At 33.8% G+C, this 16,059-nt stretch overlaps 1 protein-coding gene across 2 annotated transcripts in view; it reads right to left on the bottom strand.

Annotated features, from left to right (window-relative positions):
• Positions 1-737: 737 nt before the first annotated feature.
• RASA2 (RAS p21 protein activator 2) overlaps positions 738-16,059 on the bottom strand; it is a 52,376-nt gene continuing 37,054 nt past the window's right edge. For both annotated transcript variants that reach the window (XM_076340965.1, XM_076340966.1), the window contains 14 exons: positions 15,457-15,605; positions 14,002-14,116; positions 13,473-13,547; positions 12,606-12,729; positions 11,107-11,213; positions 9,706-9,792; positions 9,547-9,624; positions 8,989-9,062; positions 7,626-7,732; positions 7,253-7,335; positions 6,146-6,354; positions 4,814-4,917; positions 4,025-4,214; positions 738-3,128 (listed from right to left, as the gene is read on the bottom strand). In XM_076340965.1, the coding sequence (XP_076197080.1) occupies positions 3,098-3,128; positions 4,025-4,214; positions 4,814-4,917; positions 6,146-6,354; positions 7,253-7,335; positions 7,626-7,732; positions 8,989-9,062; positions 9,547-9,624; positions 9,706-9,792; positions 11,107-11,213; positions 12,606-12,729; positions 13,473-13,547; positions 14,002-14,116; positions 15,457-15,605 (1,533 nt within the window). In that variant the 3' untranslated portion in view covers positions 738-3,097. The remainder of the gene's footprint in view (positions 3,129-4,024; positions 4,215-4,813; positions 4,918-6,145; positions 6,355-7,252; positions 7,336-7,625; positions 7,733-8,988; positions 9,063-9,546; positions 9,625-9,705; positions 9,793-11,106; positions 11,214-12,605; positions 12,730-13,472; positions 13,548-14,001; positions 14,117-15,456; positions 15,606-16,059) is intronic.

Genomic DNA, 16,059 nt, shown 5'->3' with positions numbered 1-16,059 from the left:
CCGACTGGGCCTTAATACAGCTTACCTCAGAACTAATCAAAATTAATTCCAAAATGTCTGGAAGGTTTGCACTGTAACTCCTAATAGGAGCTTCCATACCAGCATTAAAGGACAACGGGTCAGCTCTCTGTACAAGGAAACAAAACATCTCAAGGCATTAAAACACGCTTGTACAAAATTATCTTACAAAAAATGCCCATAAGCATAGGAGGGGAGAGCAGGTAGCAAAAAAAGTGCCCAGATTACATAAAGAAAGAAGATTGAGAAAAGTAAAGACTATTTTTTCCATATGCAATATATTTAAAATAGGTCTGACAAATTACATAGCTGGTACTGGTACACAGGACAGGTAATGAAAGACAAATCAGTAAGCAAGAAAAAATTAGTCATATAACACTAATAACACAGTACTAGATATCCTTCAATACATCAGACTAGTCACTGCAAACATTTAAAAAAACTGCCAAATTACTAAGGCTTCTGCGCGCGCCGTTACGCTAAATGATTAACTATCACTTCTCCTTCCAACCATCAGTCTTCGTTAGAATGTAACAATGCTGCAGATGACCATGCAAGATCCCTCAACTTAATTTTGGGTTGGTTTTTTTTCCTGTCAACTAGATTTATCGCTTTATACCCAGCTCCTGTATGTAAACCCCTATTAATTCAGTCTTCAGATAAATGCTAACATTTTAAGAAGCCAGGCCTCACAATAAACACACAGCGTATCTCAAGTTTGTTGTAATTTATTTGTGAGTTATTCTCAAGCAATGTTACAAAACATTTTAATGTCTTGATAAGAAAATAAAATTTAAATAAAAATACATTCAACAATGCGTCATAATACAAATTAAAACTAATGATAATTTACAATCCTAACAGAACTAATGACTGAATAACATCATCTTTCTAGACTAATCAAAATGAAGGCAGCTTTTATTATTAATCATCCTACTTGTACCTAATTAAATTCTAGAACATCTACTGCATTTTAAAACATTATAAAATGAGAAATCAAATCTTAATGGTCACAAATATTCAATGGCCTTTGTTTTTTTCCTAGATATTCCAGTACCAAGGGAAAAAAGTGCATATTTTTAAAAAAATGTAGCAAGAGTATACAATTGAATTTTTCATAAATTTGACTTTGAAAACAGAAAATGGCTCGAAGGAAGAGACACTTTGCCACAGGGTTAATCGATATACAGCAAAACCTAGCTTTGACACTCAACCACATTCAACTTTGTTTAATGGCAGCTTTTTATTAATGGCAATTAATCACTCACTTTACCTTGGCAAAACACATTTCTTGGCATTACTATATTCCCTGCCCTCCAATTTCAACTGTTGGCAAATAAAAGTCCCTTAGAATACATCAAATGAGTAAAAAAGGAAAAGGCAAAAACAGCTGAGGTGATTAAATGATTGTGACGTTGCAGACACTAGTACTGAATCCCGGATATTCTAAAATAGTTTGTCTGGTATTAAACCAAATAGTTATTCTAACAAGTTACATTCATTCCAAAAGAGATTTCAATCCTGTCTTGCCAACTTGCTTCTATTACAGAAAGCCTCCCTACAACAGTATAATAAATGTATAGCAATTTAAACAGTTTACAATTTCAAGCATTGTGGATTTCTATTCTATTTGCAAGTTACATTCCTAATTAATTTGGCCAAATCATGATTGTAAAAAAAAACCCGAAACCAAAAAACACCCAACAACACAACAACAAAAGACCCCACAGCAAATGCTCCAAAAATAAAAGTACCACATATAGTTATTATTAAAAATAATATTCCAAGGAGTACCATTGTATTTAATACTGATGAAGCAAAGTTGCCACAGTAATACCTTTGCTTCTTCCTGGTTATATACATATATGTTCTTTCAGCATAAACCTAACTTCTCAGATGAAGTGAGCAAAAATTAATCTTAAAGTCAAGAATGCCAGTTTAAAATTGTGTTAAGTGGCAAATATGAATCCATATAACTAAAGATATAAAAATATTCACTGAAGCATTGCTTAAAGACAAAAGAATGTTGATCATTCAACTGATCATAACAAGCAGATACTACAAAGTATCTAAAAATAATCTGGGATAGTCCAGATATCTAAAGTGCTTTGAGTGATTATAATAGATTATTTATTAGATTTGTAGTCAAAAGGTGAGCTGGATCTAGTTACTACTTTTTACTAAAAAAAGAAATAAAATCATACAAGGGATGATGTAAATTGATCAGTACTTAACCACAATCTGTTCACATTTAAATTTTTCTATCTGTAGGCAAACTTATTTTAAAAGAATGTTGTTACCCTGCATTTCTTTTTAGATTAAGAAAAAATATGTACCTAAAAAATCCTAAAGAAAATAGATAGTGGTCTAATATCACTCCATATATTACTCACCCCAAATGTAAACAAGAGGTACAACATAAGTTCCCTGATTTCTTCTTCTTTAGTACTTAAAAACATAACTAACACTGCTATCTGCTGTCCAGATTATTTGCAACATACTGCATGATTTTGTAAGACTTCAGCTGTAGATAAATCAAGTCCTGACAACACCTAATACAAGGAAAAAAAGTCAAATGAATTGAGTGTGAAGCTTCAGATCTTTTTCATGTCATAGTATCTTGGGATTTCTATTTCAAGACCCATACCAGCAGGGCAGGCACTCATGGTAAACTCATGCAAGTTTGCAGTGTATGTATCGAGAGATATAATCCAACCAACAAATGCCGTGTGGATTTTCTTCCATTAAAAAGCTTATTTGTTTAGAAAGTTCTCTCCAATAAGACAACAATGGCAAAACAACATTTAGATTTATTCACACCTGTTACTTCAAGAACTTGGAACTTCAAGTTCTTCAGCAAAATGAGAATAAACCTTAAGACCAGATTTCCAAGTAGATCTTTTTCCATTAAATATTAAATAGATTGTCAACACAACTAGCATTTATGTTCATTCTTAAATACTTTGTAAAAATGCATATGAGTTTAAAAAAAACAAAACAAAACCAAAACAAAACAACAAAACAGTCAAGAACATTTCCAGTTTCTTTTTTCATCCAAGTGTGCCACAGTTTGTTTTGGTTAGGAAACTTTTCCAACAATTGGATTTTCTCTGGGGAAAAAAAAGAAGTCATATGTAAATATTTTTAAGGTTAACGTTTGCTTTCTAGTTCTCATCATACAATTTTTATTTATTAAGCAAACCTATATTCTTTGCATCATTCCTACTGCTACTTATGAAATTTCACGATTTGCAGAAAACCTCACATACTTTCATGTGAGACCTCTAAATCAAAGTCAATTTTTCTAAACAACTTGGGTCGAATACTGAACTGGGCAAACCAAATCAGGGTTTAAGCATTCTTTTTTTCTGGTGAATCAAGCCCTATTGATGCAAAGAAGGAATCAGAAAACTTGCTAGTGGTGTTCCATAGATATCAGCCAGGATTGAAGAGAATTGAAAGAATCTGCTCTGGAACAAAAATGTACTCCTAAGAACAGACTTTTTTTTTTTTTAACTTCACCAGAAATAGTATTTATCATTGAGTATGGCGAGTGAATTACAAACAGTATATATACTGCATGAAAGAGATGTTTCTGCAGTGTAATTTTTACAGTTTTACGTAACTTGATATTTTAATTATTTCTTAACTGAAATTTGAAATTTCGGAAAAAAATTAGAAGGTAGGCAGACAGTTAGGGATAAATTTTGTGCGCACTTCAGATGTTAAGTTGCAAGGAAACGACAGAGTCATTGCACCCACTTATGGGAATCTCAACAGGAACACAGATGAATCCCACACCAGAGGAACTTCTTGTATCTTCTAACAAATGGTAAAAAGCTGCATTACTACAAATTATGCACCTTACTTTCTCCATGTCTTTGTGTTGTCTAAATCTACCTTTAGCTTAATTATTTCTACCTCAACAAGCCTGGCCTTGTTCTACGATTTTTTTTTTTTTTTAAAATACACATTTATGTATGTCAAAATTACATAAGATACTTACTCACTACCATATTTAGCACTAGATGATCTCTTCTTTCGGTATTTTTCGTGCGATTCATTCAGCTTTTCTACTATATCTATTATTTGTTTAAGTGTATGAAAAGTTGCTACAGAATCTTCAATTGTGAAGTTAGAATAATCATCTGGTTCTTTCCGTGGACCTTGATAGACTGCTATACTTCCGCAAGCCTCTACAAAAATTACCACAATTATCCCAATTAGAATTTCAATAATTAAAAAACAGGTGTAACTCTTGTGATAAATGGTGATTCTGAAATTCTGAAATGTAAAGTTACTCTAGCTTATACACAAAATGGGTTAAGACAAAAGCAGGAGACAGTATCAACTAGATGTATTTACAGTTCTGTGGCTTATTCTCTGCTGGGTGTGTTCAGCACCTTGAGCATCCAGCTCTCTCCTGTTCACATTAACAGAAGACCAATGCATTCTTGCAACTCAACCGTGTTCAACAGAATTCACTCCATAGTCAGGAAAACGAGAGCAAAGACAGAAGAGCAACCGGCTATAGTTGCAGTCTCTCTGTTTAGACTATTAAAGATATTTCATATATGCAAATTCAATTAGAATAATGTGCATGCCTGATGTCTACTGTGAAGAAATGACTGAAGAATGTCTGACACCAGAGCACTAAGAGCACAAAAATATAATCTGTGTCTCTACTCTCTATTATTTTCAAGTAAATTGTTAAGACATCAAACAGATGTTACCGGTCTAAAGAATTAGAGCTGAATAATATCAGTATAATTCTTCTGAATTATTATTTGAGTACCTTCCAACTTCTGTAGTTTAGACATGTTGATAGTGAAAAGTGAGTAAATTCTTTCTGTCTCTCTGTCTCCATCAATCTCAATTTGAGTATCAGCAGGAACATCTCTAAAAGGTGAAAAAAAAGAGACGGGTAGTCAATATTTAAGTCATTCTTGAAAGCAAGTAAAAACTGATTCTGTTTCAATATACTTAGCCTTTTAATATGTCTACCACTCACGGACAGCTTCACAATTGCTACACAAAACTTAGCATTTGTTGCAAGTGTTCTATAGAAACAGGCATATACAGTTTTGAGGGCAATGAATACAGCAATACTAAAAATCGCTTTTTCCAATAGAATTTATTATTCAGTATGTCAAGAGAAAAGTATTTCACAAAAGCATCAAAGTAAGGTTAATTGTTATTAAATGACAGTTAAACACTTCTTTTAAAATCCACTATATTTGAAAGGTAACCAGAACAGAAGGACAAGATACATTCCTAAACCAGAACAGTTAAAAAAACAGATAAAACCAACCAAAAAAGTTATTTAGTAACGGGAATCTTTTGAACTCTTGAGAAATCTAATATAGGAATGAACTGAGTAACATGGAAAAAGTATTATAGATTTTCAGAAAGTTATCTTATAGAACTTATACTGAATTTTAGAAGACTGACTGAGACCTTTAGCCTGTAACTTATGCAACCTAGCCAGCTAAGGATAAATTTATTTTTTAAAAAGATCAGAGCATTTGTTTGTTTTCAGAAATCAGCAGCTTAAAGAAAGGCATTAATGCATTATAAGATGTCATTCATTTTCCTGACATACCTACAAAACCCAAATGATTTGTCAGAATCTACACCCAAGATTATTCAGCTGATTTTCTTAGTACAGTGTGTTTTAAAATATATGAGGTTAAAGTAAAAAAGTGACTGTATAAAACAAGACAATGTCATTAGGGAAAGAGATAGACTTCTAGGCTGAGCCCTCTGCAGCAAGGTATTTCAATTGTTTCATATAGATGACCTAGGCGCGTCATATTTCTGCATTCACCTTAGCATCTGAATAAACTTGAGCTATTAAATTTATTATTCTGCATGGAAAGAAATCAACCATTCAATATTTCTGATTTACATGTTTAATTGGTTACCTTCATTTCATATGGTGGCTGATGAAGTAATAGACTTGGTAAAATCCAGTACTTTGGGCCTTATCTAGCAAGGCATGTTTTTAGTAGCGTAACTTGCTAAAGTAGACAGGGAAAGCCTTGCCTTCACATTTTCAAGTTGTACAGTGAATCATACATTATTTGTCCTACAAAACATATGTATTTTCATTTGAGAAGGAACTTACGCAGTGCAACGAGCACAGCCCACTGTGTTCTCTATGGTAGCCTTGCAGCAAAGCCAGTTCCCATTCAGAAAAGCAGAAGGATGATAAAAACTAAGCCTCTTCTGGTTACATCTTGTTACCCGGCAAAGAGCTTCTATCCACTCACTAGCTTCTACACAGTTATTTGCTTGGATATAGAGTGGCTTTTCTCCATGTAGTACTTGAAACATCTGTAGAAGGAATGCAACATTATTCTGCTCAGTAAAAAATACTCAGTTATTGAGCAACTTTGAATATGTCAAAATAGATTTCAAAGCTCAAGCAATTCAACAACGCCAAATTAAGACAGAAAGTGAGACAAGGGAGAAAAGACGACTTTTCACCACTTTCGTTTTACTACACAGCCCTATTTAGGAGAAAAAAAACCCAAACCAGCTCCCTGTGTTGCACCTACACCATTTCCTCATCCAAAAAAGAATCCTTAAAGAATTAGAACATGATGCATTTTCTGTCCTCTTCATTCACATATCTTTAAATGTGACCTCAGACTTCATGCTTCATATCCTGAGAGTAACAGCAGATTCCCAGAAGTCTCTCCTTTACCCATCCTCAGCCTAAGTAACAGCTGTACTTTTATCACTGCCTCAGAATTTTTGATTGAAATAACAACAGAAATACTGATGTGTTACAGGTCCAGAATGAGGCTGTGAGCAGAGAACTGTCTCAGCTGATGAAGGTATTGTAGGAAGTTCTCATCAAAAGGAATAAATACGAGTTTGGTAATATTACATTTCTAGTAGAACATAATATAATTCATACTACTAATACCTTACATAAAAGTGCTTTGTAATAAGGTCACAGGAGTTTTACCCTTCATTCCAGGAATTTGGAAAGGGTGGCAGAAGTCATAAAATCAGTGAGAAAAGTTGGTGCAGAGATCCAAATCTCCAGGTTAAGTTCCGTGTTCAGAGTACTTGGAAACACTACATACAGCTTGTTATTCCCGATCCAAAAAAGATTTTTTGCTGAAGTGTTTAGTAATAGGGTTTCAGTAATTCTATAAGCTAATTATAATCTTTTATTTAAAGAACACATCAAGAATTACATATAAACTATCTTTTGACTCACATTTTTCTTGTTGAAGGAGTTCTCATCAAGTTTCTCCACTGCAAGAATGTTTTTGATTGGAATAGTGAAAATTGGTTCTTTATCTGTAAAAAAAATTGTAAACAGATGAGTAAAGTGATTTTTTAAAAACTGTTTTATAACTTCAGTGCACTGATACTGTGGGTTAAGTTCTCAAAATGTGCATTTTTTTTATTGAGAAAACGTACATGAATCAGACAGAAGCATTTGGTGATCAGGGCAAAGGTAACTAAAACATACCATATGTGCTTTAGGAAAAGAAAAAAATTATGCATTTTTAAAAAGCACAAATCAGATGCAAACACTTAAAAAATATTGAGAAAATAAAAATAATTGTAAAATAAACATAAGTTACCTTGCTGTTTGTGGTAGGTAAATTCTCTACTTGTTAGACAGAACCACCGCTTCTTGAAATTCTTTTTACCAATCCGAGTCCTTCCCTGAGCTCTTTTGTACATTTCTCTGTAAAGACAGAATCAAATGAAATGCAACCACTAGTCTTCTGAAGAGCTTTCAAAACCATTTACTGAGATAATACATTATTGTTCATCATGCAGCAACATAAAAATCTACTTCACTGTAGATTAAAAAAAACCCTACTAGTTGTTCAAAATAGATCCTTGAGATTACCTCCCAATATGGTGATCATGTACAGGGTTCCATTAACAGGAAAGGAGTTTGAAAAATATGCAATCCAGACTCTTGTTTGTAGCAGTGGATTTGGAGTGGGTACGTACTTACTCAGATCCAGACTCCAAATTTTCCCAAAAGGGAGTATGGTGTATCCCAACTACAAGACTCTTTCTTTCCTGACACTTTCTACTTGTGAACGTACTTGGCCTTATCTGGATCAGAAACTGAGTGTCAGTGAGATGATGCTGAACACAGCTCAATAGCAAGGGTAGACACAAACTGTATTCAGTACACTTTAAGTGTACTCACTGGCAACTATTTTTTTTTGAGCAACAGTCATCAATTTATAATACAGACTAGCTTCCAAATTGCTATAACTAAGTGTTGATCCACTACAATTGTCTCCTTCATTTCTATTTAGTTTTTTTAATAAGAGGTACATTTCTTCCTTGTTTGAAATTCGGATGCTTGTTTCACAGAAGAATCTTTACTTGCTATGAATCTGCTTCTCAGGTAAATACAAATGTTTTTTCCCCATAAATGTTGTTTGAATTAATTCATCAGCTATTCTTCATCAACATAAAAAAAATACTTCATTTCTTAGAAAGAGTGATTTTCACCTCAATTTTTGTAAAAGCATTCTATAATTTACTGTTAAGTATTCCAATTACAGGGTAATTTTTCCCCTACTTTAAAGGCAGAACGTTTAGCTGGCTGGACTTAAACAGCATGCAAAGTCATTCTAAATTAAATTAATACCATCTTTTAAAACACACTTTCACAATCCTGAATAAACCATCACAGCGCACACACTGAATGGTAACAGAAATGCAGACAGGCTTTAATAGGTTTTAGGCTGCTTTTAATTATTTTTTCCAAAGTATTTAGAAGATGAGTTATGAAAGTTTACAGCTGTTGGTTTAAACTAATTCTGCAAACTAACAAAGAATTATCACCAATTACAAATATCACAATTTCTACAGTATATCAAATATTTTAATAAGCATTAATCTGATGTTGGCATTAATGAAAAAAACAGTAAAGTCAATTCTGTTTTGCATGATGTAGATTCAAGATGTATTTACCCTTCTTTTAGATGTACTGGCTCACTCAGACCACTGGGCTCTTTACTTTCAGTAGAGGAAACATCATCTAGGAACTTAAGGAAAAATACACAGGGAATATATACTATTCAGAAACACAGAACAACCAAGAGCTATTTTGTAAATATACATGTACAGTTTCTCCCAGAACAGAACAATTACTTTATGCAACAGATGAAATGAAAATATATTGCAGGGACTTGGAACAATGTAACAAGGGATGCCCATAAGTCACACAAGATTTCTTTATTTAGTTCCTAAACAGCAGACCTAATAAAGTCTGTTTCAAAAAGTTTATACTACTTTTTTTAAAAAAAACCACTAAAATTAGCTTATTCTACTATGTATAACTCTTGTGTATTCGATTGTGTGGGGTTTTTTAATTAAAAAAAAAAAAAATCTGAAATGGACCACAATTTTTCTTTTTCTCTCTAGTAGAAAACTGACCAATAACACAACCTTCTAATAACTAAGACTGATCGGATACATCAACCATTAAAAAAAAAAAAAAAAAAAAAAAAAAATCTATTTGAAAGGTACCTTTTTAACAGATTCAGTAAATTTTTCTTCTTGAAATGTTTTGAAAAACTCACACATAAACGTCTCCTTGAAACTTGACTGGAAGAAAAGGTAAATTGACATAAATAAACTTTCTTTGAAAGTTGTCTATGAAATAAGAAAGAATTTTAGTAGCCTTACAAGTTTGCTTTTGGTCAAACTTCCCCAACTCCCCAAAGTCTGGATGGCTTTTGATATAAGAGTTAATGTTCTAGAAGTCTGTGCATCCTAAAATAAAGAAACAAAATTCAGAAGTCACTTTTTTTTCCCCCCACAATTCCAGGTAAAGCTTTGATTTAAAAATGAAAATGTCACAAAAAAATACTATATTACACAATGTAGTAAATCTGACGCATCTTCATTCCTTTTCTTCTTCGCCCAAAGAGAAGAAATGCGTATGCAGTATTGTCCTCTATTAGCACTTGCACTTTGTGAAGATATGTATCTTTTATAAGCTACTGTACAGTGTTTAATATTTTACTCACTACCCCTAGAATTTAATATTAGTACTTGGAAAAATATTTTACCTATAAAACATCTCAACCCCCCTCAAATCCTGTAATTGTTACAACCCATCTAATGCTTCTGAACTATTCAAAACTTAACACTAAACATAATGAACTATTGCTGGACAAATGGTAGAAATTCTCATAATACAAAGTGAACTTAAAACTTTGTCTTTAAGGCTTTTGTCTAATTTGTTTGCTACCTCACTGCTTGCACTTTAGTACAGGATTATAAACACAGCCACAGAAAGGGGCCTTGCTGTTCCCTTTAAAATGTTTAACCCTCAAGTGATAAAATCCTGCAGTCTTTTTACTCAGCGAACTGGATAATGTCAAAGGTATGAATTTGAGTAAGTATATTTTTTTCTTTTGAAAGCACAACACACTGAAGTAGATAAAATAAGCTAATAAAGATAACCTCTGGAGCAGAAGATTTCACACATCTGTATTTTATGTGAAAATAATACAGTATTTTTTCCTTATCTCCATATTCCTGTCTTTGAAGATTATTTTTTTTATGCATATCTATTTGACAATTTGAAAACTGAAAATGGAAGATTTGGCAACCCACTGCAACTAGTGGAGTCCAGAATAAATATGCAGACCAATTATTGGCTAACTCTACAACCTCTGTTTGAGACACAAATGAAAATGTTTTTTTAAAAGTGAAAGTGACATCTGGATATTTAACTTCCATGGTGGAAGTTAAACCAATGCAGTTTAGGCATATACCTTAAAGAACCCTCAGTCACGTTGCTATTCTAACAAAGCAGCACATTCCCAAAAAAGGCACAGCATCTTTAGTATCAGTGACTCCTCTACATCGTTTGAGAACACCTCATAAAGACTGAGAAATTTGATGCTTAAAGAACCGCAAGTGTCTTCGTTCCTTTGGTGAGGTATAAAATTGAAAACTCAACCTGGAGACATTTAGTAATCTTATTTCCCAGTTACCCGCTGAAAGTAACTTATGCCTTCCCAGATAAACAGATCTGACGGTTATGAATAAAACAGAACAAAGCTTCACGAAACTTACTGGATGGTGAGGTCGTAAATGAAAAGTATGAGGTGAGACTACGGCTACAGCAAAGAAACGAAGAAACACAAAGCTGCTCACTGCAGAATACTGTACATGAGGGTCATCTGCAGAGAAAAACCATGAAATGTAACATGCACTAAACTTAGTAGGAAATAATGAAGACAGTCAACATAAAAATCCTTAAGAAGATAATATCAGAGGAGACATTTTAAAAACAGAACAGAAAAATCAATGAAGTGCATGAAATGAGAAAGGTGATCATGGTAAGAAGTGTCCTACTTATAATGAAGGGTTTATTTCTCTGAAAAGAAGTTCTGTTCTCATAAAACTGGCTCATCAGCTCCACTACTAGGAACGATGAGGTTACTGCAAGCATTTACATACAGTGTTGATTAGGTACGGCTGTATGCACGTTGAACCAAAAGAGAAAATATTATAGCAGTTGCCTTGAAACTCTAGGGCTATCGGGTTTATTCACCCGTAAAGTTAATCACTGATCAAGTCAAATACATTAATGCTGCACAACAAATGCAGTCAACGCATATGAACAACTTCAACTCCACTTCTGAGTTGCATCATAAAACCATGGTGTTATATAATTTTGATGCTGTAAATGAGGATTTTCTCATTTAATATTTTGGGTATATTTACACCTTTATACTGGGAAATACAGCGGGATCACATTCTTACTCTAATGACCACTTCAATCTATCTGTCCGGGAAGTTAGCTATTCTGAAAGGACTGTCTGAACTAGAGGAATTTATGGCATCAGTTCCAGTGACAAACATGAATCAAAGAAAGGCTCCAGATTATGAGAAGTATATTCCTCCTTTGTAGCTTGTAATATGACACTTCAGATTTTAATTGACTGAAGTATAAGAGTATTTCAGACCCACCACATTATTCCTATATTAAAACCATTCTGAAAGAATAAAGCTGTTCTAATACTGGTCACATTACAAACGCATTAAGTATTTTACATTATCCACCCTCCCCAAAACTACCCATAAGTAGTAAAGCTGGACACTTAAGTTATGAATGTGCTAGTCAATAGTTAACATAGTTGCAGTTCATGTAGTTAAGATGTAAACACCAAATTTATTTTCAAGTTTACAATCTTGCTTCTTTAGAAGCAATAAACAGATCAGCTCTTCCAAACTTTATGCATCTTTCAACTAAATCACCTCCTGTATTACTTGTGCTTTTCTTCTAGTATCTCATACTTCTGTTGGTGACTTCTTATTTGCTGCTGCCTTGCAGCGTTTCTGACCTGCTACATTTTTGTATCAGAAAATACAAGATTCTTGCTGATTGACCACAAGGCTTTACTATAACTTACAGACTGACAGAAAAACAAATGCCTGATTGTCAAGGTAAGAAGTTCAGGGCACAGCTTTGCAGAAGGCAAGAATTTTAACAATCCCCATCAGGTAACTGCAGAAGTTAAGTATTTCACTCTGAACACCATTTTCAAAAGTTTTTAGAGAACACTTACTTGGAAATCTTTTGGCAGCCAGATGCCTCAAAGAATAAAAAACATCACACATTAGGGTAGGACAACTTATACTTGACCGCACAATTTCACGGAATACTTTGTCTACATAATAGCGTAGATTTTCCTGCAATTATGAAAAAAGGTATTTTTTCAGACCATTAACATTTGCATTTCTATGTTTTTTTCCTGAACACAAACATAACACTACAATTCCTTTTTTCAAAACACTGCCTGACTATTCAATTATGTATTTTAGTACAGTGCATATTTAAAAAGCCTCATAATATTTATATGGGATTACTAGTTTATTTTTACTAAAAAGATAGTTTAATGATATTCACTTAAAGTATATAAGCAGTGTCTGGCAATACACAACTTTCTATCAAAACCCATTTTTGTAGTTTGACAACAACATCTTACAAGGAAGGAGCACTTCCCATGCATACCTAGTGAATGCTAATTTAGTTTGTTGCAGCTACTATTGCCTTAAGTGTCATCCTCTGGTAACGTGCAAGCGGCAAGCAAAACTTCAGGGAAAAGCGTTAAAGCAGTCCTAATTAGCTACTTCATCATCTAGATGCTGAGTACAGAACATCAGGAATCACAACACCCAACAAACTGGTAAGGAAGACTGTAATCCTCTGTATAGTTTCTCCTCCCCGTCCCATTTTCCGTTGGACTTTTCCTTTGCTGTTTTCATAAACAGGGATAAGAAAATACAATTTTTCCTTTGTTTACTCTGGAATCAGAGAATTATACTGCTACCCTAAGTTACTCATTTTCCATTACACAGAGCTGCTTTATAAAATGTTTTTCTATCAGATTTTGAGAAAGTTTAAATTAGGTAAAACAGATTAGGAAACTCACCATATTAATTTCTACATTATCCCCTTCTCTTAATTTGATGGGATCTATTTCACAGGGTTTAGGAGACTCACATATCTGAAACAAACAAACAAAACTATAGGAGTTCAATTTTTCAGACAGAAAGCATGGAAATGTACCTATTTAAAACCAGATTCTGCCCTAGATTTAGGGGTAAAGCTCTAAATAGGTTCTACTGATCCGTAACAGCATGCAATAATCATCCTCACTTTTGTGTGTGCCTTTTCACATGGATCAATTACATAAAGCATCACGGGGGTAAATTCTGCAATGTGTTAGAGGCTGGAGGAACTGTCATTGACTGTTTATTTTCAAGCATCTGGAACATAAATAACAAAAAGCAGCTCCTCCCACTAAACTTAACCAATTATTGCTCATTTTAACTTTCCTCTAGAATTCCCCCAACTGAGTGATTACTAACACAGGGAGCTGTAAGAAGAATGCCTATCAAAGAGACAGGATACCCCAGGGGGCTAAGTGTCCTGAAAACAGTTTCAGTAGGATAACCTACCTCATCAATAACAGGTTTCAAAGTAACCTTTAGGTAGTGCTTCCCCACTATTTTCATCATTTCATCTACACACCGAGTTGCTAATGAGTTGCCTCTGAAGACTGTGTTTGCTTCTCTGTAAGAAAATAATTTATTTTATTTGAACAGGAAAAAATAAGAAGCTCAGTTACAAATTCCGATTAATATTTTATCTTGCTATTAAATAATTAATTTTTTTAAAACATTTTTTCATATATTTCAGTCAGGAATTCCAGAACCTAGATACCCAGCTTGCAATGGCACTCAGGAACAGAAAAAGAATAAACAAGAATATTATTGCAGCTTTTACCAAAACTAGGAACATAAATAAAACCATAAGAAAAAGCCTAAGAAATTTTAGACAAAGGAAGTCACAATCCAGTGCTGAATGTGAGAAAGAACAATTGGAGAAAATTCCAAAATAACAACTTGTACCTCACCAATAAACAATTCTTCCTCCAGTAGTCCTGGTGAAAAAAAATCTTAGAGCTACAATGAATAGCATACTGCTACACTACACTGATAACTCCGACACTTTAACCAAAACATATTTCATCTAGGGTTATGCTTTTTATTCATTATAGCTGTTGAAGAAAACTGAGAGCCAGCTGTGCAAAGTAAATCTTTCTAATCTGAGAGATTTAATCTTTCTTTGTTACAGTTCAATTATAACTGAAAGGAATGTGTGTACTAAAATGCAGTTCAGAAAAATTATTTTCCATGAGTCACCTCTTTCTACACAGTTAAATTGTCTCACCTTACTTAAATCTGGAATAAGTCAGCTTTGAAATGAACCATCCTGTGGTGACAAAACCCCTTCCACAACTCCACAGGACATGACTTGGCACCTCAGTGGCCACTACTCAGGTCCACTTCATTTCTCTCCTAACCTCAGAGCTGCAAATTCACAGGCCGTACACTGCTACTTGGAAAAACTCCTGTGCTTGCTACTTTCAAGGCATGCAGGAGGACACGTACATACTTACAAGGCACCTTTGCAGAAAAAGAGTACCCCTCACTTAAGTCACATACTAAAGGAAACAGGGTAAGTTTCTCAGCAATTTTAAAAATGTTAAGTACCAATCTAATGACCAGTAAAATTTGAAGAGTGGCCAAATTATGACATTTTAAAATAAAAACTACGTGCTCTTAGACACAACTCTAGACTGCTAGCTTGCTATGTTTAGCCATATACTAGGTCCAAGAAGATTTTACAAAATTTAACCAAATAGCACACAATCATTAACTGACTCCCAGCTTCAATGGGATTTTAATGAATGTTTTTATAAACTAGCATTAAAAGATGAATGTATTTAGTCAGTTTTACATAATGAGAGAAAGAAATTCGACATGCTTACTTATCAACGTTGTATCATGAAGCCCTTTAAAACTCTTAATAATAATTTAAAAAGGCATCACTAAACATGAAATACATACTGGGTGTCCTTCAGATCTAGTTCTGCCACTGCAGCAACAAATGGAACTAGCTTATGGTGGTGTAGCAATAATCGTACAAGAGGCAGAACAGCATCGTACTTGTCTCGACAAACTTCACTCAGTATGTAGGCAGCAGATGCAGAAATCGGCTGTGAGAAAGCAGAATACAAAATCATGAGTGAGGTAGTTAAGTGTTCTTCATGTATTTGGCAAAGTACAGATCAAATCTAACAAGACTATAGACGTAGCTTCTTAAAAAAAAGTTTCAACATTTGCTGTATAACATGGCAATTAGAAGTTTTCATTCTACAGAAATACTTAACTGAAAATTGGTATTATCGACTCTATACTTGACATTTAAGAATGAAATTCAGCATCTACTCACCCTTCTCATCCTCCCTAAAGGGTTAGAGTATGGCTTTGTCACAAATCCAAGTAAGAGGCAGTAAGCAATTGCTTTACTATAATGTCATATATCTTTATAGGACTTTTTAAACTATAATCAGAGCACATTAAAATACAGTTCTCACTTCTAAAGTGTTTGTCGCCATTCTACAGTTGGGAATTCCAATTAAAAAACTTATCAAGTGATTTCATTTAAGT

The sequence above is a fragment of the Aptenodytes patagonicus genome, chromosome 6 (genome assembly GCF_965638725.1).
Source record: "Aptenodytes patagonicus chromosome 6, bAptPat1.pri.cur, whole genome shotgun sequence".
Taxonomy (NCBI): domain Eukaryota; kingdom Metazoa; phylum Chordata; class Aves; order Sphenisciformes; family Spheniscidae; genus Aptenodytes; species Aptenodytes patagonicus.
This window is presented reverse-complemented; position numbering and strand designations above follow the sequence as displayed.